This window comes from Ptiloglossa arizonensis, chromosome 3 (genome assembly GCF_051014685.1).
Source record: "Ptiloglossa arizonensis isolate GNS036 chromosome 3, iyPtiAriz1_principal, whole genome shotgun sequence".
Taxonomy (NCBI): domain Eukaryota; kingdom Metazoa; phylum Arthropoda; class Insecta; order Hymenoptera; family Colletidae; genus Ptiloglossa; species Ptiloglossa arizonensis.
Genome location: NC_135050.1, coordinates 11,925,346 through 11,950,795, shown reverse-complemented (window position 1 = coordinate 11,950,795; position 25,450 = coordinate 11,925,346). Strand labels below are relative to the sequence as shown.

At 46.8% G+C, this 25,450-nt stretch overlaps 1 protein-coding gene across 2 annotated transcripts in view; it reads left to right on the top strand.

The window, feature by feature from the left end:
• Positions 1-25,450, top strand: part of LOC143144447 (uncharacterized) — a 570,964-nt gene that overhangs the window by 351,579 nt on the left and 193,935 nt on the right. Inside the window, exon 5 of one of the 2 annotated variants that reach the window (XM_076306855.1) lies at positions 2,122-2,279. The exons of the other annotated variant lie outside the window; for it this stretch is intronic. Coding sequence (XP_076162970.1) covers positions 2,122-2,136 — 15 coding nt within the window. The 3' untranslated portion in view covers positions 2,137-2,279. Of the gene's footprint in view, positions 1-2,121; positions 2,280-25,450 lie in introns of those variants that run through there. 2 annotated transcript variants of the gene reach the window in all.

Sequence of the window (25,450 nt, the reverse complement as noted above, 5' to 3'; positions counted from 1 at the left end):
GACCAAAGATGGAACGGGACCGAAGTATTGTATATACGTAACCCTCGAGTAAAATATTGAACAATGTTGCGTCAGGTACCCGGCCATTATGTTTCTTAAACGACCAACTCGCGTAATACCGATTCTTATTTCCGTTATTACCTGCAATTTGATACCGATCTTTCCATCAGCCTGCATATTGCGCGCACACCTAAGGGCTAAATTAACTTCAAGGCTGCCACTCGGAGGATGCCGAGTCGCGACGGCTGCGATCACTCACGGGTGAAGCACTCAACCTGTCCCCCACCGACGTTAACCTACTATTGCAGTATCGTAGATTACGGGTCTCCGTTGCTTACGAAGAAAATATTAACCGCGATAAATCGATAATTTTCAGGACAGAAGCAATTAAAGTTACCTATCGCGCGATGTACACCCGCTACGAAGGTCGTTTCATCGCGGTGGGTACAGACGACTGAGTCGTGGATTTTCAAAACCACGTTCGAACGGACGTTGAAAACAAAAACCATTGAACGGAACGGAAGTTATTTCGACGAATAAAATCGATCGGTCGAAGAGATACGGTTTACAGTATCCTATGAAAAGAGAAAAGAGAAGACACTCGAAAACAAGAACAGTTCGCGGGAGTCGATAACTCGACGGGATTGTGGATATGCGATCCAGGAATCTGCGGGTCAAAAAAGACCCGAAGAATGCGCCAAAGATCGAATACAAAGAGTGTTCTCGCGGATGTTCGGCGTCGATCGCGGTTACCTCGCGGGAAAGTCGTTCGAGGAACGATTACGATCGTTAATTGCGCCGGACGGGGTTTTATTAACGGCGCGGGCGAACGTTAATAAACGCGATCCTTTCGCGCTCGCTCGCGCGCGCTCTCGTGTCTTTTCTTCTTTTTCGGCCGCGCAGAAGAAGAAAATTACACGGGGAACGGGCGCGCGCGATGAATTAAATCAGATTTTCAATCTTACGGCACACGCGTGTCCTGACCTCGGCACCGCGGTCGCGAACGAGAAGACCGTGAACAGAAACGCGGTGCTCAACGAGGTCGAGTCCGGCGCTGAATTACAGACATTAACTCCGTTATACCGACGCCCGTATAATATAACACGCTCGTTAAGAAAATACATATCATTTAAGCGAAATATATTACAAATTACTCGAAACCGAGTAATTATCGGGCCGGTGGCGTGCTTTCAATACAGAGAGAATCGGAAACCGGGTAACGTAATTCTGTACCAGAATGAAGAAAAACGAACCGGTACGTGTTTATTAATAATTGTATAAAATTCGCCTCGATTTCAACCGAGTGTATCAAGCGAACGCAAAACATTTTCCGATGGTGGCGATATTATTTATTTTCCGCAAATTATATATACGGTTTCCTACGTACAATACCGCGGGATGCTTTCAGTCGCGAAAGAAACGCGCGAATAAAATTATACAACGAATATTGTACCGTGAGATATCGCTGGAAGTTCGTTAAAGACCGACCCGTTTCATCCCGGCGAAACAGCGTAACAAAGCCACATTAGATTCGTTTCTTTCGTTCGACGGTTATTTTATTTCGAAACATCGTCGCGTAACATACTCCGGAGACTGGAACGAACAGGATCGCATTTACGAATATCGGTCTTCTAGCTTTAATTTCAACGCGGAACGTTACGCATCCAAGTGGACACCATAATGCTATTTATAAATTTGTTTTCCCGTCACCTCTGGCACATTCTCGAAACAACTTCCACGTTCTGCAACACTGCTTTCAACAACACTGAGCACACACTCGTACTTATCTCGATCGACCAACACTGTCCAATTACTTCGATCGAAACCATCCAAAGAAATAAATATCGTCCCAAATTCCACTTCGTGCGTCTTACGGAACATTTAAAATCGTTTCCGTATCTCGAGACTCGTAATTCTCGAACCGAAAAATTCAAATCGCCTGGTCAATTCGACGAGCAAAAATTTCAAGTTCCAATTAGTACTCGAACACCGTCGATTATCTCGGAGGGCTGCGATATCCAGCCACCCTAAACCCGCTACTCGAATTTCGCGCTAACCTGTCCGGTAGGAGGAGAACGTGGAGATGTTGTACAGTTTCGCGCGAAACGTTTTCTGTTGCAGACACGTCGACCCTAAATAAGGAACGTCGTCGTCGGGGCGATCCGGTACGTGTGTCTTGGCCGAGTTGGGCACCGCTTCGAGGAGTATGTGTCGGGGGTGGTTATTTTAATTACTGTCCGGCGGCTTTAAATTAAAGAGCTGGGTTATTCCGGCGCCGACCAACCCCTCTACTCTTCCTTCTGCTTCGGTAACTGGTAAGCACATAACCTCCCTCGGCGGGCAGGCACAGCTATCTTTCTCCCTCGTGGCGCTCTCCTTCGGCTGGCCAACTCCGTGCGTGGACCGACATTACGCCCGCCATTCTTTACACCCGGCCAAGTGGCGAGGTTATGTTTGACGCTAACCGGGTAACCGCGCTAAATTGTCTAAACTGCGCCAGATTAAGCGAGGCTGCCACCCGTTCAAACACACCCCCTCCCCCACGCTTCACGGGGTCCCTTCGGTGTCCAGAAATTAACCGACCCTCGGCCCTTTACCCCCCACCCCCTCCCCACCGCTCCGTAGGGAAGTCACGGAAGAATTCCAGGAATTGTTTCATTTAGTTGCGAACGACGACGGAGAGTCGCTGCATACAACCGCTTTTCAAGGAAACAACCGTCTAACGCGCGTGTGTTTTACGCGCTACACGTTCGTCGTATCCGATTGGGAAACGTTCGACCGTTTTCTAAGGGAAACCGTAACGGTGAAATTGGGTGAGAATTCGGGAGAATGGAATTCAGATTCGCGGAAGTTTTTTTCTTCTCGAGAAAGATACCTGGGCTGAGAAATATCGAAGAAGGAAATGGAACACTCCCGATTGGAATTGAAATTCGGTAATCGGTGGTTTTTGAGGAATGGAATGTAATTAGGATTTCGTATTCGGTAGATTAATTGTTGCATCGGTTTCGTTCGTATTGCAAATTTCATTCCGTGGCATTCTTCGTAGCTCTTTGCTGGTGGAACCAATGGCGACCGGTTTGTCCCGGTCCCGGACGAATATATCGGATTCTTCGACCTTGTGCTTGTTACGGGGAATCCCGTACGCTTCGAGTCGAATCGAAATTGTGCAACTTACGTACGGTAAACTTTGAAGGTATCTTGGAACCCACGCGATCTGCAAGGTTACATAAACTATTGTAACGCTCCGATATACATAGATGTTCGACAGAGGTTACGCAAAGATCTCGTTGCAGTTAACGATCTCGACCTTTTGATTTTCACAATTCTCTACGATGCGCGTACCCCTTGAGACCGTTACTCGAGCCTCCGAGGCAATATAAACTTTCGAACGAACGTGGATCGACAAAAAAAAAGAGGCGAGGATTCAGACCCCGATAGGTTTTCCACGTTGAATTACAAATGTTCCTTTTAATTCGCGATCGGAATCGACAGCCAGTCGCGTGGATCCGAGTGGGTCGAATTCGTTTAAATTTCCTGCGACGAAACCTCCTCGATACCTTCGTCCGCCGTTGATCTTGCGAGGACCACCGAGCACTTCGATAAGACCGACGCATAACCCAAACACCAGGATCACCGATAATCAAACACCATGTATACGAGCCACCCGTCCGCCGAATAACGATTCATTCGTTGTGCCACCTTACTCGAGTCTAAATCGTCGTTCGTCATCCGTCGCGTACTCTTACCTGTAATTACGCTAATATATTCTCTAGGAAGATTTTCGTTAAAACGGTAACTCTTCACAGAGTTTACGTTCGCTGAACAATAACATTTGCTGATCACCTCCTGTGTCTACGTAGTAGAAAATAAATCAAATAACTATTATCTGAATATTTGCTTTCGCGAATCGTGAGTGAAAATACGCGGGTGAAACTGGACTTTAAAACTATAATACTTTTGTTCCGTGATCCGATACGGTCCCGTGACAATCTCATCGACGACCCGTGCCAACTTTCGCGCGTGAAACGTTCCCGCGGTATGAAAAACCCTGAGCAGATAAAAATTTCGTTGTAACGCGTCATCGTGACCTTGAAACGTTCTCGATGGCCCTATTCGCCATTGTTCCCGTCGCCTGGTTGACCCGTGTCAACTTTCACGTTGCTCCGTGATCGCGAGAGAGCCAACCGCGTCGGTCCCACGCTCGCGCGGGATTTCCCGCGCGAGAAACGATCGAGAAACGTTAAGGAGCCCCGGGCAGGTTTCTCGGACGCGACGATTTTAATAGACCGCTGTATATACAAAGCGCGACGAGGCGCGGGGACAGTTTTCTGTGGCAGTAAGCAAATCACCCTGGGCTTCACCGGGCGCCGCCTCCGCCCGGCACCGTGCCGTGCACGAAGTCGAGGACGACCACGGCGATATTCTAATGTATTGTAATAAGGCTCGAGGGGAAAGCTACTCGCGCGAGAAGCCATTGGCCCATTTTCGCTTAAGACCGTCGCCGATTGGTCGTCCGCAGAAGAAACACTGCATTATGTATGTTCACCGTTATCTCCGGCCCAGAACGCTTCGACACGCAGATTACCAGCCACCTTTCGTGGCCCCTCGCCCTCCTACCCTTCTTTCTTCATCGTTCTTCCGTTCTCCGTCCTCGTCCCATCGACTCTCGATCTCCTCGGTGCTCCTCTCGTGTCGACGTTCTTATTCACGGCGAAGACGATCGAGGAAGGTTCCGTTCTCTCGTTACTCGTTCTCACCGCTAACAAGGAAAGGACACTATCTGTCCTCGACAGATTTTAACCTACCTCTGCACCGTGATGGACCATAGTTCACTCTCGAGACACGTGAAACATTGAATGCAGACAATTCTGGAGATCGAGAATAGAAAATAACGTACATCGTGTTAGACAACAACCGAGAAACAGTGACCGAAGATATTCTTTCATTTGCGATAGAAAGACGATAACGCGATATAAACGAACTTGTCCCGGTCCCGGGCGAATGTATCGGATTCCTCGACCTTGTGCTTGTTACGGGGAATCCCGTACGCTTCGAGTCGAATCGAAATTGTGCAACTTACTTACGGTAAACTTCGAAGATATCTTCGAACCCACGCGATCTGCAAGGTTACCGATACGAGGAAGGTTCTTTAAAGTCTAGGTTCTAGTTTCTATATCGATACACCTTTCGGAATTACGATATTCACGTGTTATAGCGCACGTCACAGTTCCCGCACCTTCGATTGTCGTGTCTTCGCGATTATCGAGTATCTACATTCAACGTTCTATACATAGCAACATGGATCGGTCCTGAAAAAACGCATTAGAATCGGAAGGGTGCGGGTTAGGTCCTCGTTAGAAGAATGGTCGTACTCTGAGACACATCGAGCAGTGTTCCCCTCCTCTTCGTTAATTTTAACCCCTTCGAGACGGCCAGCAGCCGGAAGTGCGCCACTCCCGCGATGTCCCGCCACCGTCTCCCAGCGGCTTCCCTTTTCCTCTTGGGAATCGAACGGAACCTCTGGAGAGATTCCGGATACGGTTGGTAAACACGTTCGGGATTAGTATCGCCGATTCCATTGTCCGATTGCGTTCCTTGGCGCGGATGAACCGGGATTTACGATTCGGGCTTCCCGCGCCTGGGACGACCGGACGAGTGTTCTTTATTCTATCAAAGAAGTTCGCCGGGGAGGCACTCTCCACGCTGGCGGGGATGTTTTCTCTTCGCTGGGACACCGACGTCCACACTGCTGGAAGGGGAAGGGGTGAAGCTTCCCTTGAAACGCAGACGCCCTTGTCCTCGACCCGGTCCGTTAATTCTGGGTGCGTTACATTGGCTCGAAGTGACACCTTTGCAACAGCGAGAGAAGATATCTTCGAGACAATACTCGAGAGGAAATATTCCGCGAGTTGATTTCATTTTCGTTTCGTCAGAACGGGGGATGCATCGTGAATTATTTAAAACAATTGTTACAATTGTAACGTAAGCGATACGATCGTCGAATCAATCTCCATCCCACTGTCCATAGGATTCGAGTTTTTTAAATTTTAGACGTCTTTTAGTTTTAAAGTCATAGCTGGTACTTTTCTGTCCTTTGCACTCTCTCGAGGGGGATGCTTTTATAAAAGTATACACTTCCTTAAGTGATCGGTTCGCGAGTTCCGGTCGCGGATTTAAATCAACCCCGACAATTCGAACGATATTCGAGACTCTCCTTCGAGGGTTCCAGAGTCTCGTACGCGTGACAGTGCATTTAATAATTGCGCAACAGATAGCACAAAAATACAGAAGTCTTCGCAATAGTTTCCAGTACACAAAAACCCGATATATATATAAAAAAACGCGAGAAAACAGAACCGTAGTAAAGACTTCGCCTGTACTTCCGTATTCTTCGTTCTTCATCGAAGAAACAGTCTTACTCCGAGACCATCGACGACGATGGGAAAGGATCACCGCCCGAAACACGAAATCGCGAACGCGTAACCGATTCGTGATGATCGAGAATCTCGTAATCGATTTCTCGGCGTCGACGACGAGTACCTTCTTAACCGATCGAACCCGATGCACCTGGAGCAGGCATCCTCGGTCCAGCTTCGACGACGATCCATATCGCGCACTTTCCTCGACGAAGGGTTACTTTAACGCGGTCGAAGTCTGTCCGAGAGAGATTCCGCGGAAGGGGGTGGTCGACTCGCTGCCAGCCACCCCGTGAAGGGAGCGTAGGAGTGTGGGGCTGGGGGGTGGAGAGGGTAGGGTAGGGGGCACTCGATGTTTAATACATAGGATAGCGGCGATATTGCAACACATAGAGGGGCTCGTAGCGACTCCGTGTCTCGGTGACAGGGTGCGAAGTCGCAGCGGCCTCCTGACGGGACGCGGCACTCAACCAGGGAAGTGTTGTCGGGCTTTTCAGGAGCTTTCAAGTGCTTTCGCAGTTGCCTCGAGTGCCGTAAGAGGCTTTCAGAAACGGAGGCAGAAACGGGCTTTTTAATAGGGCCGAGAAGGGGCCCTCTCCTCCTCCTCCTCCTCCTCCTCCTCCTCATCCTCATCCTCATCCTCCCCTTTCTCCTTCTCCTCGTACCTTCCGTTTTTCTCTCTCATTTTTCCCTTCTATCTTGTCCTCCAGCTTCTCCGCCTGTTCCTCCGTCTCGCCACCCTACACCCTCCCACACCACCCTTCGGTACTTTCCACCTCCTGCTACACCTCGAGCACGCAGCCGAACGATTTCGAGGTTATCGTTTGATACGAAACAGAACGCGATCTGGAATCCCACGGGAGCCACCGATGAACCCCCTGTAGGCGTTTTTTTTTTTTTTATCATCGTTACCATACTCTGAAATTTTTTCGCGATTTACTCTCCCCTTTTGTCGTTGTTGTAGAGTTCAGATTACAATAGTTTATTGTAATGCGCACGGGATCTCGCGTATCCGGTATTATAGTTTTTCTACATATGGAGAATACAAAGTACGAAGAAACAAGTATACAATAATATGCCTTGACGTGAACGACGATAGTGTCTTCGTGTGGTCTTCGTGACTCTCGACTTGGAACTGATTAGAAAAAAGCCAAAAGAAAAATAGCCATTAATGATCCTTCCGCACCAATATGGAGACAGTCCTTAAAACTGCCATCGACCATTCGTTATCGACATCTGCCACTCTTAGGATCATTGTTGCATTCATTCCAACAGTCGTACTTGCGAAAGGACGAGGAAGAGGCGTTACGCGCGTTGATTATGTCCGTGGACGTATCAAATCCGACTCGCGGTGAAATTATTCCCGTACGGGAAATTATGCCGCTTTTTTCTTTTTTTTACATCGGTTTTAAATTATCTTCTTCTCGAGCAACGATTTTTAACGATAATTCTTCGCAATGATTCGCGGAAACGCTCGCTCCGAAAGGCGATCAGGTGTATTGTTTTTAGTCAATACCAGCGCGTACTGTTTTTTGTTCCAACTCACGTACCGCGTCAGTAGGTAACGTGGCGTCACTAATTACGTTTCGGAGGTTCACACACGGACCGTAAATTACTGAGAAGTTCGCGATGTTCGTCGTTTCTGCACACGATTTTGTTTCCCTCTCGGGTATTCGCGAGTAATTTCTTATTTGCTTTCGTATCTCGACGAATATGCACAACGTTGCTTCGATTTTTGGTTCAAAAATTGAGGAGACAATAATATGTGAATAATGTTAAGTCACAGTTTCCGATTCAACTATTTCAAACACTGACCAAAATTATTATCTTTATCACACTTGGGTAAAATTCTTTCGAGTATTTCACGACACTCGAGATAAAAATTTGACTTCGCTGTTGTTATTTTCTTCTATCTCTGACTCGGCTTTTTGCGATAAAATTTAAACAATAACGCACCGTAGAGTTAACGCGACAATGTTCTCGTCGAACGTTCGACTCGTGTAACAAAATTCAGTTTCTTAAGTTTCAAATCTAAAGTACGAAATACCCTCGACGAACGATGAAATCGATCGAGTAGATGATTCGTTAACCACTGTAAGTTGCTCATTAATAGTGTTTTATATCTCGTGAATACTGTCCCGTAATTAGGCGTAAACCATTCCCAATTTTGCGAGAGCTTTCTCTGTGCTAAAGTGATTATTTCGCAAGTGAATGTGTTTCGCGCGACTCGTTGTCTGACCTATTCGGGCTCCGAGCGTTAATCTACTGAATTCTTTGATCGCGAGACCGCTTGAACTCCGCTGTTTATTAGCCACTCATTTGCAACACTGCAACACTTTGCTACATTATAGAACAAGATTCGCAGTAAATCCGTGAAGCATCCGGAATTCTAAAACAGGCTAGGAGATTTACGAGCAGACATTTTCTGGCTTGCATTCAAACGTAAAATGAGAATTTTGATGAGCTCTTGTAATGGAACTCAAAAATATCTCTAATTTGGTAGCACGCTCGAAACGGTGGCTACGTCTTGCGTCGTTATTTTCGCGAATATTTCTGCAAAAATTATTCTCTCGTCTTCGAATTTTTCAATCGTGCCCGAAATAAATCACCGATGGTATCACCGAGAATACACGTAACTCCGTGAACGTTGATTCGCGACAATGCTCCAACAAATAACGAAACGATATTTTGAACAACCGTCGAATTTGCACGGCATTTAAAGTTTTCGTAGCGGAAGGCCACACCGAACGAACGAATCACTCGAACGAACGATCTTGCTCCTTTCGAGCAGCGTATCGATCGAAGACTCGATTGCTCTTCTCCTGTCAGCGACATTTACATAATGGCTCTTCGGAAATCGTACCAGCCGCTTGAAATCAGAAATCAAAAGAGTGCAATCACTTTTACGACTCGCTGCACGTATTTTATAGCGGCACGGGAAGCTCATAAACCTTCCGACGACCTTCCAAACCTCGATTTATCGAGAGCAAAGGATGAAATTACAGCTTAGAAACGGATTCCTCGCTTCTTCGTCCCTTCGAGGCTAAACATCCTACGCTCGTTTTGTTTCGCGCTTTTTTAAACGCACCGCGCAACCTTGACTAGAACCGTGCACATCGGACGAAGGGAATTTGAAAAAAGTGAAAGCAAAAAAAAAAAAAAATTCTCTCCCATTGCTATGGGAAAAAAATTTCACCAAAAAAGAGACTTCGCCCACAAAATATAATCTTCAAATCATTTCTTCGTCATGTGTAACAAAGCAGTGTTTTCCTAAAAATGCATTCTCGTTTCGTCAAATATAATTTATAGGATTTCATTCGATGTATAATCGAGCAATTGCTCGCTGAAAATTGTTCACCAAAATCTGTAAAAATTTCCACGACTTCGCGTTGAGATAGATTTCGACTATTAAAAGTGGATCGTTTCAATTACCTATACGTTTACAATTATCGAACGTCTTCTATCGTTCTGAAAGAAATAGAAAATATCGGAAAGGGATAGCTCGAGTCTTTCTCTGCGTAGAAAGAAAATGGCGGTAAATTTTTGGCAAAGTTTTCGTTAGCGAGGGTTGGTCCAGTCGATTTCGAACAAGGTCGTTCCACGTCGGTGAAAACTCGCGCGAAACCCGCGAGTCGACCAGTCCCGTTAAACAAAATTCGCGCGTCGGAATATTTCTTAATTGCGTTACAGCGGAACGGCCCCGCGTGCACGGCGTTATTATTTAAAAGAGAGCGTATACCTTCACGGGGCGGTAGCCTAAAATTCGCGGGAGGAATACTTCGGATAGCCCCCGTACCCCCTTCACCCCCAACCCCCGGCCTCTTTCACCACCCGTCCTTCGGCGGGGAAAATGTTCTCGCTCTCCTTTCGTTCGAGGTTCCGCGCGTTATGATAAAACCGGGGGCGGCCGGAAATGTAACGCATTGTTTGACGCGGCTACCCTCTACCACCCCCCAGCCCACCCCACCTCTCGCCGTCCGGAGAATACAGAAGCTTCGTTCTTTCTTTAATTAATTACGATCTCGACGCACAGCGTCAGTGCATTGCGAAAAATTATAATTAATCGCAACTTTCATTAACGCGCCGGCGCGGAATTCGCCGACGGAACAAGGGTGGAGACGAGCAAATATCAAGAATGGCGCGAGCACGAGGGGGGTCAGGAGGGTTGGTTGGGTGGGTGGGGGTGGGGGAGCGGCCGGTCCGCTCGCTCGTTTGCTCGCGAAACGTTTCGGCAAAGAAAAGCATTCCTTCGCGAAAAGGCATTCTCGTTTGCGCGAAAGACGTGATTAAAAATGCTGTGTAACGGCGAACGAGAGATTTTTACGCGGTTCATAGTCGCCGCGAGGCCAGCTCCCCCCACTCCACTCGCTCCTACTCCCACTTCCATAACCACTGCCACCACTCCTCTCCCCACCCCTCCCCTCTTCTTTCGTCGAGCGCATTCGGCGGATGAAAGCTCCGCGGGGCACTTCGTCATGTTTGCCGTGTTCCGTTCCCCGGGTTTACGTAACTGCGTCACGAGGAGAGAATTTAATGTTACGGTTCAATATTCCCGCGGAAATTTCTAAGACGGTGAAACCCCCGTGAACGTTCACCATGCTCCGACCGTGTCTTCTTTTTATTCCGATGACTCGAGAAACAAGTGAACTCGGGGAAACAATTTTTACTCCGATGACTCGGCGAAGAGAAGAGTGTTGCGAACAGACGATACAAGGGGGAAACAACGCATGCACCGTACGGCCGAAGAGACTCGGAAGTTTTTTAAAGGAATTAGTTTAATATCGGCGCGGTTGGATCGCCGCCGAACTTTCTCCCGTCCGGGCAATCGTATTTCGTACGAATAGAATGTTTTGCAGCACGGACGCCCGAGGAGCTTGGCTACTTTTAATATTCCGCGAGCAAAGAGGGGGTGGAAAAATACCGGGAGGTATCTCTGTAATGAAACGGCATTACACGGGACGAAAGTTTCGCGGAACAATATCGTTGCGAATTTTATAAACTTTCGTCCGGCGTACGGTGTCGCCGGCCGCCACGGTGTACAGGTGAAAGAGCCGCGCAATTCGAAGCCGAGTTCTATCGTCCCGTTCGCTCGAAAAGGGGAGGGACGAACTTCGACGAAATAACGAAGCTCGTCTTTCCACGAGTTTGTTTTTTTTTTTTTTTCAAATGCTCGCGGCGTGAATCGGGAGAACGATTTCCCGCTTCCACTTGATGATCGCGCGTATTCGAAAGCGTTCTTGCGTTTAATATCGCGTGTGCTGGGGATTGGTGTAATATTTTGTTTTCGAATAATTTCTGAAAGAAACGAGAGGTGTGTACTACGAGGACCTTGAGAGATGTCAATCGCTGGGTATCGCGAATCGTATTGTCGATTCGAATGTTTCAGAGGCCTTCGAAGGCACAATTATTCTATTTCACATTCACTTTGCACATGGTGCTACTGTAGGAAGATCGTAAGCTGACAAATTCTTAGCAACTGAACGATACGATGCATAGTGCATAGTAAACGGTCACATTGCATAGAAGTAAAATCTACTGCTAAAAATAGAAGTAGAATGCTCGGAACAGGGTCGCGACAGGGAACGAAAAAGAAGGATTTTATTGCGTAATGAAATTCCTCGTGTATATTTATAAAATTACGTTCGGTACAGATCCGAACAGAAATATAGCACACTTCAAAAGAGGATAAAATGTGATCAAAATTTAGGTAGCTTCGACACCTAACGTATTGACATTATTTACGGCAAATAGGTTGGAAAAATTGTTTAAAAAGCAGACGGTAACTGCTGGTCGCATCGTATAAAAATGGCAGCTGGTCAAAGTATGGAACTGATTTTTGGAACACCCTATACAAATGTTTTTCTTCGCTCGAGCGAAATTATTCTTCCGAATATACTCGCGTAAAAAAAGTAGCAGCGAGGCGAGGTGTTCGAGAAACGAGTATTTTGCGAGATATTTCAAATTTCTTAACGGGACGCGTGTTTTTACTTAAGGGAATATTCGAATATTCCGCCGGTAATAGAAGCACATCGTGAACTGCTTCTTTATACTTTTCATTACGGAATTAACATAACCTCTGTTTACCTTTAAGCAGCACACCGCGAAGTGGGGTACCTGAAATTACGACCCCGGAAATCTTCGTTGCTTTCAACGATGAAAAATACATGTTCGAGAAAGAAATTGTCACGCTCGTATTTTCAGATAATTTTTTTCGTTCAAATTGATATACCGTGGGTATTCATTTTGTATCGAAACTGTTCTCGCGAAGCGTCTTCCAACGATACATCCATACGATACGTAAACCGATAATTTGAAACGAGAAATTTTTGGGGGTGAAATTAAACCTTACGTTTAATTCTTGATACGTAAAGCCAAATGTATGCACAAGTATCGAGATATATCGCGATACTCTCGAGAAAGTTAAGACAGTGAGAAAGTCTTGCGTTACCGTTCCAGTCTTTGAATGAAAAATTCGTATCTCGAAGCTGGTACAATAAACAGTATCGCGACAGGTGGACGAAAATCCTCGAAAAATCAACGTAGCGGCCGCATCGAGGCAACGGGGAGAAAAAAAAACACGGAAAATAGAAAATAGGGGGAAAAAAAAGAGTGAAAAAAAAAATACAAAACTGGGCGTCCATTCTCCGCGGAAGAGGTTCCAGGCGGGTAGGAGGAAGCCGCGCGGCGTGGCGCGGCGAGGCGAAGCGGGGAAACTTTCCTTTCCGTCGAAATCTGGCCGCGTCCAGCCACCATCGGAAGCTCGTTTTGATGGTACACGTTGTCGCATCGCGAGGCTTCAAACCCTCCTGGCGCCACCCTCTACCCCTCCCCCGACCCCCAATGGCACCGGGCTCTCGCCGGGACAAAGTTAGGGCTCAAGCCAGTGAAATGCGAGTTTAAAATGTTACCGGCGGACGTGTACGCCCGAATCCCCGGTCCTAATACTCTGCTTGGCCAGGCAACTTTATTCGAATTTCGCGGAAAATTAAAAGAGAGTTTCCGTCGGCACGCCTGCCGGCCAAAACGTGCGCGAAATGCCGAAAATCGGGGAAAGTCGCCCCTTTGTCGCGGGACCCCGCGCGAGAGAGAGTCTCGGACTTTCCGCTTCCGGATTTTCGATTTAGGCGACCAACTTTCCCGCCATCGTCGCCCCCACCCCTTCCTTTATACATCTACCCCCATCGCTTCCCCAATGGTGGTTTTTACGCTCTCGATGCGAGCGGTGGGAGAGAAAACGATATTCTGGAACAATAACGCCAGCCGCTCCGCTCGAAGACTCTGTCTCTCTCTTGGTTACCGCCACGGAATCCTCGCGTGTACGCTTCAACTCGAGTTTAACGTCAGAAAAGGGATTTTCTACGATTTCCAACGTTCACCGAGCCCGCTCGTTAACGGATCCAACCCACACCGAGCTGGATCTTCCTCTGTCTCCCACGAAATAACGCGAGACCGATCGAACAGCACGGGACGTTTCAACGCCATTTTTCCCCCATTCGCATCACCGGGGAATTCGATCGAGGTACACTCGAAACTTCGATCCTCGCAAACGGGCGAATCTTTCTCCGCGCACCTTTTAACGGAGATACAATGTAAAAGTATAGTCGATTTAAGTAACGCACGAGTAATTAATACACTCGAAACTTCGACGCGCGCTTCGATCCTCGCAAACGGGCGAATCTTTCTCCGCGCACCTTTTAACGGAGATATAATGTAAAAGTATAGTCGATTTAAGTAACGCACGAGTAATTAAATGAGAATATGATTGGAAGATTCTCGATACGTCGAGCTTGAAATTAATATTGGCCTCGAGTATCAATTGGGCAATGCTTAAAACTCTTTGAGCGTTTTTGTTCGGCGAAAGTTGCAAATGAAATTGAGACAAATTTGTCTACTCGTGACAAAAATATGGTCTCTGGAAATACGAACGGTGGATGAAAAACGTATCGTTGATATCTAATGACGTTTAAATAACGATACGTAGCTACATTCCAAAGATGAAAAGAACGCCTCCGGTTGGAATTCAAATTGAACTCTCCGCGGAGTATCAATGACGCGCAATTTTTACGTTGCATTGCGCGTAAGTAACGTTCCTTCAACGCGACGAAGTTGAATTTTTAACTGATCGTTACGCGTGTGTAGAACAGCTTTGTTTCTACGAAGATCGAAGGATGCTCGGAACTTTTGAGCGGCAGTGTACACGTCCCAATTATCGACACGCGTTTCGACAGTCGCTCCGAACGATAATGGAACGCTCCGAGTGTTACTTGTTGCCTAGATTATAATACGAGAGGATTTTATTACGAATGTGTGGTCCGTTAAAAATGGAGAATATCATTTTCTTTGCGGTTAATAATTCTAACGACGAAATAAATGAGAGTATCGGTGAAGCGTTGTACATTGTATCAATGTATTTAAATCGGACAGAGGCAGCTGCAATTACATATCAAGATTTATGCACGACGACCGGTGAATCTTCCATTGAGAACAAATCCAATATCACTGTGCTCGATAAATAGAATCGTGCTCCATTATGGACCTGTTACGCTCTTCGTGTAATTTTCCATGTAATCGTATAATGTTCACGGCGAGGTTTGAAGTTTTCCTGACACCCGCGATAACTTATTACAACTTGAGCGAGCGGAGTCTGGTTTGGGGGATGGATAGGGGGGGGGGAGTATTAAAGACATTAATGCAGATAGAAAATTATGCTTTTCGTTTGCGAACTTTGCGCGAGTGATGTACATCGCGATTCGGGCTGAATCTGTGGCTGGTATTATTCGGAAGAATAATATTTTCACTCGCTGGTAGGTAATTACACTCGAAATAATTTCACAACCTACCCGCCTTTGTATTTCTTATAATTAATTCGAGTATGTTTGTCAGACAAATAAGCGTGGAAATATTTAATACACGGGTCTCCTCGATGGAAACGGGTTACCTCATTTTTTTTCCCCTTTAATTGCGACTATTTTTGTCCAGACTTTTCAAGACCTTCGTTGTTGGTTTTCTACGCTCACGGAACACGGTTTTCCGTCTCGCGTGTCGTACACGTACCGGTATAATACGTACCAAAAATGACCCAGATCTCGAGAATTTCGAATCAAAGGTCACGGATGCTTCGTAATAAATGTTGAAAATAATGTCCCTCGACAGCGTTGCATCGTCTAAAACGACCCCGGAGTGCTGCTATTACTTCGAGGATCATTGAGAGAGCACTGCAATCCGTCATTGGTCGTTTCGGAAGATGCATCGTCGCCGAGGATCGTTCGGAACGTTTCGTAACGAAACGGAAATTCTTCGATCGTTTGGTGGTCGTGATGTAACGTTGAGAAAGTAACGAAAGAAAAGATATCTACACATCTGTAACCCTAAAGATTGCAAAAAAGAATTTTATCCGCGACATATTCGTCCCACATATTTGTGAGTATAAAGAAAAATATATTTTTTGAAGATAAATACTATAAATATTCTCTTATTCAAAATACTCTTCCGTCTATGTAAATAATCACATATGTCGTATACGAATGTCAAACCAGTTAAACAAACGGGTGAAACGTTTTCTAGACGCGACTGAAGAAGAATGTGGCTCTTCGGATGGCGCACCGTGTAAAATTTCTTCATACGTAACCAAGCTGATCGTCGAATCTTGAAATAACCAGGATCGACGACTATCGAGTTAAATGTTTATTCAAAACTCTTTCCCGTCCCCACGTTCCATCGTTACGAGAAACGACAGTGAACCGTTCCGTCCGGTGTAACTTTTTTGCGATAGACCAAGATAACCGTGCCAAATTTTTATAGGCCGTTTACGATGCTGCAAAGCGATTTGTAACACGAGAAGCGCGAGCGTTAGCACGATACCCGCCGGGCAAAAGAAGTCGACGCTCGTATTTACCGAATTGTTTTCGACTCCATTAACCGGCGCCGCTCTTTTCGAACGTACGAATGGGAACGAACCGATTAGTTCTGTGGAACGCACCATCCTTCGTACCTCTGCTCGAACCCATTGGTAATTACGTCTTCGCTAATACCAGGTACAAGTAGATAATTTAAAAAATCGTTCGTCGTCGTCGCGATTGCTTCGACGTGATTATATTTCACGGACTCGAGATTCCATCGAGCGTACACTCGATCGAGTAAATACGAATCAACCGGTTGAATAATTGTCGAGCAACGAATCTAAAATAACGAACGTGCGTCGCTTTTGCAAGACGCGCGGTATCGGGTGAAATTTGAAATATAATCGCGCGATTCGCGTAGAAAAACACGAATTTGTTTCTCGAAACTCTCGTGCCGTGTTTCGAGTACAGGATGTTACGGAAACGCGAGCCGCGCTTTAAAATTCTACTTTATGCATTAAGCTTGTATCCCGTTACATTAGACGGTTTAAGTGACAAATGTGAAGGATTTTCTTGGCGTGGATCCAAAGGAAGGGTTTTTCAAAGTGTCCCGCATAACCATTCGATACAGGATTGTATCTTGCCTTACGAGCATCGTAACAGTATATATTGATACGCTTCCGGAATAACCTCGCGTGCAGGTGTGCGCAGTGTTGTTCACGTGTCTTTATAATTTTCGAAGTTCCTCGAAACCGAAAATAATTAAATTTTATTCACGATCCGACGCGTTGCTCGAACACTCGTCAGATTTATCTGCATCGTGTGTAGAGAATTACGTATAGAGGATCGACGTATCAACGAAGAATTTTCTGCGACGACAAGAACCGTTTCTTTCGTCTCTGTCGCTCTTGTGTTTAACAAATGCACAATTTTTTCGTGCATTTCTCGCAAGGTGGGCGATCGTTCTCGTTGGAAAAAATCTGTGCATCGTTCAAGACGTTCGCTCGAGTACCGGTCGAGTACCTCTTGACTCGCGGAACAATACCTCGATAAAAACGTTACCCGGCGGGTTAACGCTGACAACGGCGCGGCGGTTTCTAGGAATTGGTCCTTTTAATTAGCAAACGGTTCCGCGCGCTTTGTGCCGGCGGAAACACCGGTATTTCTCCGCCAGGAAATTGAAGGGCCAATCACGTTCGAAATACTCTCAAATATTCGTCAACGAAGCCGTGGTACGATCGTCGCGAAAATTCGGTGGGTCGGCTCAAGAGCACGGTCGATCTTCGATCGTCGCGAGAAGTAGACAACGGTTCGCCGAGTGAATTCGAGACACGTTCGAAACGAGTTTTAAAGGATCGAACACGCGTTATCGCGAAACACCCACCGATACAGGTATTTAGAAATAGTCACCCGAGATTAAATCGGCGAGGGACCAATCCGACTAAGCGCGTACACGAAGGTCGATCTTGGACTTTCCGATATCGATTGAAAGAAAAAAAATAAAAGAAACAGAGAATTTTAATGTTATCCTCGAACAGAAATTCTACGAAACGGGAGAAGCTTATAACGATAACTCTTTCCTCGTGGACGGCGTCGCTTTCGAGATACACAAAGATCAAACAGACCACTGTAACGCGAGAACTTGTAACGCAAGATTGCCCAAAGTCGTTCGCGCTTGTCTACAATTTAACCAACAATAACACACCGTAGGAGAATGAAGTAACACAAGTAGGGAATACTTTCGGTAAAAATAGCTTCACCGCGTTACGAACATCTCAGTTGTACGTAATAAAAGAATCTCCAGGCCGGATCGCGTGCGCAAATTGTTATTGCTTCGCGGAACTTATCGCGTTCGGGCGATAACGCGTCAACGCGAACCGGTGTACGCTCGAGCGGAGATCGGTCTTCGACTCCTCGCGGCGAGGAGTACGAGGACGACGACAAGCGCGTAAGGAGGCATCACGGCGTCCTGTGCGATGAATCGGTGAACGCCGGTATCTCTGACTGGCGCTCGCCAGATGCTATAATAAACGGATGTGTGAACGGTGCCTTAAAACGTCGGGTTATCTGGCACGCTGGAAACCGAAAAGCTTTCGAGTGTCCGCGGAGATAGTCGGTTAAGTGGCACGGCAGGAGAATGGTTGTACCGCTAATTGCCTTAATTCGATAAACTACTAACCCGTTCCCCTGGGCTCCCTTCATCTTTCAATCTTTCCACGACCTCTTCTTCCTGCGTCGTCTCTCTCCATCCCCCTCCCTTCCTCGTCCCAACGATTCACGCCTTCCCCCACTCTCGCGTCTCCCGGGCTCTTTATTATACTCGGCAAAGGTCAGCTGTTATTCAATGTCCCCCCACTCTGCCGCCACCAATAGCACCATCCCCACCCCCTCCCCTCCATGCTCGTATCGCGTATTCTTCGCGTCCACTTTCTCGTTATATTTCTTCGTCCGCGTGACTAATCGCTCCCGTGCCTTAATTCCAGCGCCCGAACTCGTTCCCCCGCGTCAATTCTGACCGGTCGAATTAATCTCCTTAACAGGGAAGAGGGGGAGGGGGAGATGAGGAGTCTCCCTCTCTGCATCAGGAAAGCGATTATTTTGGTAATTGGAAGTTTTCGTTTCGCGAGAAATTCGACGAGCAGTAGATTCTCTGAAAACGATAGTCGCGCGTCATTCGAAAATTTCTCCAACGCATCGGTACTACTAATTGTCGACTCATTGTCCTCTTCACCATCGAGACGGTTACGAAAATGGCAGATTTGAATACATCGACTCGATCCGGACAACGACGAATAACCACGTTACTACTTCTCACCTCGATGTGACGATATTTTCGGGACCACGGTTCTCGAGAGAGTTTCGCGCGTATTGTCGTCGAAGAATCAACGTTCCCCCCGATCGAGTTTCGCGAACGACCGACACGATTTCGTAGATTCGATACGACGGGCGAGAACATCGCGAACCGATCGAAAACCGAAGCCCCGTGTCGGTGGTTTCGCGGCGCACCGCGGCCGCGACCATCGCGACTCGATTAATCTCCCGTTAACGGACCGGGAACCGGGCACGCGAGTTTTCTCCGGCGAAACGGAGAATTTCAACGGCGTTTAATCAAGCCGCGTGGCAGCGCGTAAAAAGAGAAAAAAGAAAAGAAAGAAAAAAAAAAGAATCGTAGCCGGGGCGCTCGTTTCTCTCGCTGACCGCGCGAGCTCGGGCCCCGGTTACCGCGCGCGGCGTTCCGTACGGGGCCCGGAGGGGTGACGGTGGGGGGTGTGGTGGGGGGACCGCGGGATATAAACACGTACACGAACGCCAATTTAATTCCGCCCTCCTCGATCCCCCTCGGTTCCCTATCCAATTACACATAAAGCACTAATCACGCAATTAATCTCAATCTATTTAATAACACCTTCATTACCAGCCACTATAGGTACCGACCCAACCGGAGAATCTTCGCTCGGCTCTTTTTTCTCTCCTCGAGCTCGGTATCCCCCCACCCTTCCCGAGAACCGACGAACCGACTCGATCTTTCTTCGTTTCTTAATTCCTTTTCACTTCTTTCCGCTCCGTCCCGCCGCGTACCGCGGCATAATTTGTTTGTCCGTCGTTGTTTCGCTCCGACTACGCGGCGTCGCGTTCTCCTCTTCCCTCGTGCCCCGAGCGCGGCCCGTAGCCATAACCCAGACCCTCTTCTTACCGCCGAGCGGTACGGAGCGGCGTTTCTCTCGATCCTCTTCCCTGCAAATCGTCGACACGCCCCTGCTATTCGCATTCCTGTAGAACGCGAGTCCGCTCGCACTGGGCCCTCTCCCAACCCCCCACCTCGCCGCCCCGCTCGATGTAACCGCGGCTTCGAACGCGAGCCGGATTACACGATTCCGGTTAATTGAAACGGCCTAAGAAGCGCATCGGTCGGGCGCCGATTACACGTCCAGATATCTCTCAACTCGCCGGCTCAAGGGGGACGAATATAGTTGTCACCCGGTCCGTGCGTCGCGTCGATTCGAATCGCGGCGTTTCCACCACCCTGGATCGCGACGCGATCGGGACAATTTTCTCCCAAAGAATACTCGGGGAGCGATACAAGTGCGTTAAAATACCTCCGTGCTTTTTTTTTTTTCACGCGGAAGACGAGAGAAAAGAAGTTTACCCTAAGATACTTTCCTCTATCGAGAACAATAGCTACCGAATTGGTGTAACAGGATGCACGAAATACGATGTTACGGGAACATCGATTCGCACATCGCGTCGTGTGTTTCGTTCGTACAGGAATGATCCCAGAGAACGCGTTACGATTGTTTCGCAGCGAGCGCCAGGAATTTCCGATTTACTTCACCGGTTTTAGTTTCTATTAGAGTCGAGGCTAGCCGGTCGGGAGCCCGTGCGATTGCTTTTAAAAGAAACGAAGGAAACGGACCCGATCGTGAAAAACCCGGCAACGCGACCAATCGGAATTATCCGTGGAGCATAGGGAAGAATCTCGCGGGGGATTATCGTACGTTCCAGATCGTTAGGAGTAAACACGAAAGCGGGGAAGAAAGAAACCGAGGGGGGGTCGCTAAACGCGGTATCGCGATCCACGACACCTGCTCCAGTCCAGCTTTTTTCGATCAACGATGGCGCGGTTCGACCGGGCAATTTGATCGAAACCCGCGAAATTTTTCCGACGATACCACCCGGTCGGTTGTCTTCCCTCCCTAGCCCTTCTTCGCACCGGTGGCCACTTCCGGTCGGTGGCGGTCGCGCGGAGAATGCGGCCTGAGAGTGTTTGCGCCGCGGCCACGAAAGTGGCGTCGATGCGCAGCCAGGCGCAAAACTGTTATTGAAGAAGAAATTAATTCCTCGTCGATTTTGTCCCGACCTCCTTGTTTCTCGTCTCACGCCACCCTTCCGTTACGGATTCCGCTCGATTTCGATTTTCCGGTTGTGGATCGAATGAAAGGTGAGGGAGAGAGAGAGAGACGGGGAATGAGGAACGGAGAGAGCGAGAGCAGAAACAGAGAGAGAGAGAGAGAGTGAGAGGCAGGGGTCAGAAAGAGAAAGAAACAAAAAGAGAGTACAGAGAGAGAGTCGTGAACGCCGACCCAAAGTAGACTCCTTGAAACTTTTTGCGATCGTTGATCTTTCCTACTCGACAAAGGGGTATTTGTTCGTTCGTTTGTTTGGTAATCAACGGATCGAAACACATTACACACACGATCGAGAAAAAGCAAATTACGTAGATTATAGCGAACAAATTGGCTCTGCGTGTCGTATAGCATCCCTAATATCGTAATACTCCGTGCGAAGTGGGAATGTTTTGTAAACGTGAAATTACACCGTCGACTAAAGCGTTGGTCGGCTTTCCTCTTTACGTTATACAGGTTGTCTCAAAACACGCGGTCGTAACTCCAAAGGCGAATTCAACGCCGAGACACCATTTTTCGTTACTTCGGTGTCCTGGTTTTTCCTCCAGTATTACGCTCACGTGTTTTGGAACATCCTGTACTTTGTAGCATAATTACTGCCAGGCGATTGTAACGGTTCTGTTATTTTGATCCGCGGTTAGAGCCGGGCAACAACGATAACTTTATCAATGTACCCTGTCCGTGTACTCTTCGTTTTGTTCATAAAGCTCGGAAGAACGTCACTCGAGATACGATCGAAAAATTTATTCGAAGAGTGTCTAGAATCGTTCGAGCGGTAAACAAGCCTAAAGAAGAGTATCTCGACGAAATGTTCGAGGAAACATTGGCGTCGAATTATTTTGTAACGTCGTCTCGTACGTGAACCCTGTACATTCTTGTCAAAAATAAAATACGGTGCACCGATCGTTGAAGAAAATACTTTTTTCGTCGATATCCATCGACGAATAATTCCGTGTAACGTTCTTCTTACGCGTTGGTCTCAAACTTTCGTCCGACACTTGCATTAAAACGGGAAAGTTTTCCTTTTCGAACGATTTTTAAAAAAATTCCCTCGTCCTCCCCTGTTACGCAAGAATGGAAGAAAGCGTATCGGGCGAAACTTGCGGCATTTTTAATTACGAGAAGTGTATCAATATTTTTTACTCTTCCTTGCTCCGGAAGATTTATCATTCTCGTAGAATGCATCGTGTTCTACCGGAAAGTTTTGCAACGCGCTGCGAATCTCAAACGTTCTGCAGATGGATACGTACACTTCGAATGGGGTAACGTTGCGTAGGATACTGTACGAAAATTCTTGAAACGGACACTGTTTCAGGATTTACCCAAGGATTTACGACGAAACGACGTTGCACCGGATTAGTTCGATCGTCGGCGGTGCACGTACGGTCGATGTTCTCCGGGAAATTTCTTAAAAGGGGAAACGTATCGCGGTTGGCACGATGATCGATATTTGTCGGTAGGATGATTTTCTCCATTAACGTCTCGACCGGAACCGCGCGTAGTTTCAACCGAAATTACAGTTATTTTAAGGGACTGTATAATATCCCCTGGCGCGGTTGAGAAACGCAGGAATGGGCATGTTATGATTGTATCGTCCGTGTGTTGTAGCTACGGTAATAACAAAATTAATACCTGGTAGGGCGTGTCCGTGTTAAACAGACGTTAGCAGTCTGGAAACGAAAGTCAAATAATTTCCCTCGACCCCGTGTATTAGATCTACAAGTTCTAACGGCGTCTCTAATTTCGAAGATGAGAATTTACGCACGTACCAGCGCACGTACGTGTACACGTAGACACGTGTCGCCCGGTAATAGGTCCCGATATCAAAAATAACCGAACGTCCGTGTTTTTCAACGTCAAACGCGGTTTCACGCCAATGAAACGACCCGATGATCCGAACAACGCGCACAGTTTATAAAAGGGGGCAACACCATTTGCGTAAACGTTCAAACAACGTTCGACGTTTCGTTGCAAAAATTACCGAACCCGGCCAACAATAGTTTCCCGAATTACAATTTACCAGCTGACGCCCAGCGTTGATAGAATTGGAATGAAAGTTCGCGACGTGTCGATCGCGTTGTTTGTCAGCCGGCTTATTACCGAGGCATGTCGTTAGTCAATTAACTGGGCCCGGTTAATAAAGAGAAAATAATCAATCAGCGTCGCGTCGATTTCGTATTTTGATTGATTGTTCTACGAACGCAAATGCGGTTTTCCTTTTAGTATTCGAACGGCGAATGTATTTAAATAAAACGTCATTAACGGGGAACTGGGTTAGCGGGCTGCGACATTAATGGCCGTTCGATGTAACCGAACGAGTTAATAGGAAATCGAATCAACTTATTTCCGCGTATTGTTTCGCGCCATTGAATGGTCCGCGTGGAAACGAACGGATCGACGCTATTTTCAGCAGGTGAAAATCTAGCCCCTCCCACCTCTCCCTCATGCCCCGCGCTTGATTCTACCGGGAGCCGAAAGTTTATTTGCTAAATTTCTGAACGCGCGGTGGAAAAAAAAAGAAGAAAAAAAAAAGAAAGAAAAAAAAGACGGAAAAAATCATTTCCCGCGCACTTCGATAAATTCGACCCAAACGGAAAAGTTCGCGACTTCCTCGGTTCGCGTTAATTTTATAATGGCGAAACTTCGTTCGGTGTTTTCAACGAAACTGACTCGACGTCGAGAATCAACGAGCCGCTTTAAAGCCGTGAACGAAAGTTTCCTTGTATCGTGTTTGTGCGCGCGATACTGTACGAGATAATCGCGATCCGCGAATGTTAACGAATGCCAACGATCGAAATAACGGGGTCTTCTAATTTAAAAAACCGGAGACTTTGTTTTCTCGGAGAAATTTTCGTTCCTACGCCGAGCTTGACAACGGCTCGCGTTCAAACGGGACGCATTTATTTATGTGCATTTCGAGAAAAGTTTTCTTTTTTTTTCGCCTTCTTACAAAAGAGTATTAATTAACGAGGTATCCCAACGGAAGAGCCTCGGTGAAAAAAGTAGAAAAATAAATTCTATTATCGCATAACGAAAAATTAATAAAACCAACGAGGATTTAGTGTTAATCTTACCCAAGCTTTTTATTATTATAGTGTCTGAAGTTTTAACGGTCAAAATTTTAGAAATACATTCTTCGGGTTACTACCAAGAAAGGAATTTCTGCAAACACGAGTCCGGGAAGCTTTTATTCTAATAAACACTCGCGGCAGAGTAAAGCGGAAAAAAGGTATTCTATGAAAATGGTAAAGTCTTCTTTACCTTTCTTTGGTAGAAACTACGAGGTAGCGAGCAAGGACTTAGCGAAATAAAGAATACGCTTTTATGAAAAATACTGTGGGAACGGAATTACTTTATCGACCAACGAATAAATAAACGGAAGTTGTTTCAAACTCTGTACCAGTCTCGTCATCGAAATGTACTTACGAGTCCTAGCATAGTCGAAACGTAATTAATCGATCACTCGTGGCCGTTTCGACTGTCCCCACCGTACCTTCGCTCCGCCCATAAAAGTACATCTCCGTAAATATCGTCCAATCGTAATAATACAATTTCTCGATCGAACGTTCAGATTCATCGATCGACAAAATCGTTCGCAACCGCTTCAAAGAAATTTTCAAAATTTCAACCCCCTTGAAATTGAAACTCCTCTCTCACAATACAAATTGTGAGAGTGGCGGGCGCTGAAAAAAATCTAAACTCGTCGTTAAGAGAATTCGATAAAAAAAAAAGAAAAAAAAAAAAAAAAATGGTGTCTCATTGTGCGTCGTTACGATTCAGCGATATCGAAGCCCCCTGGTACATCGATCTGTTTTCAGAGTATCCAGCGAAAAGAAGCTGCACGAGCGTTGCGTGAACTGGAATATGCACTTAAAACCCGAAATGCCACTTTTCCATTAATGAAACCGTGTGCAACCCTTCATACGTAGGAACGCTCGGCACACCCTCGTACGTTTTGCCCGCCACCGATTTTAGCGGAACGGAAAAACGCGCGTGTGCGAGCGAATTCGTCTCTGTAGGTGCGCATCTGGTGCTGGTGATCGTGTGTGCGCGCGTGTACAGAGACTGTATCGCGAATCAATCGATTCGATCGGCTTGCAATTTGCCAGCGTCGAGCGGATTTCGTAGAATTTTTTTGGATTCACGCGAACCCGTATAATTAGTTCCCCCCTGCAATGGAAACACGTTCGAAAGTGTACGAGGTTGATTCTGTAATTGGTTTTAAGCGGTCGATTGCGTGGAATTTATTACGAGGAGAAACACACCAAAGAAAGCGGAGAACGAAAGAAGC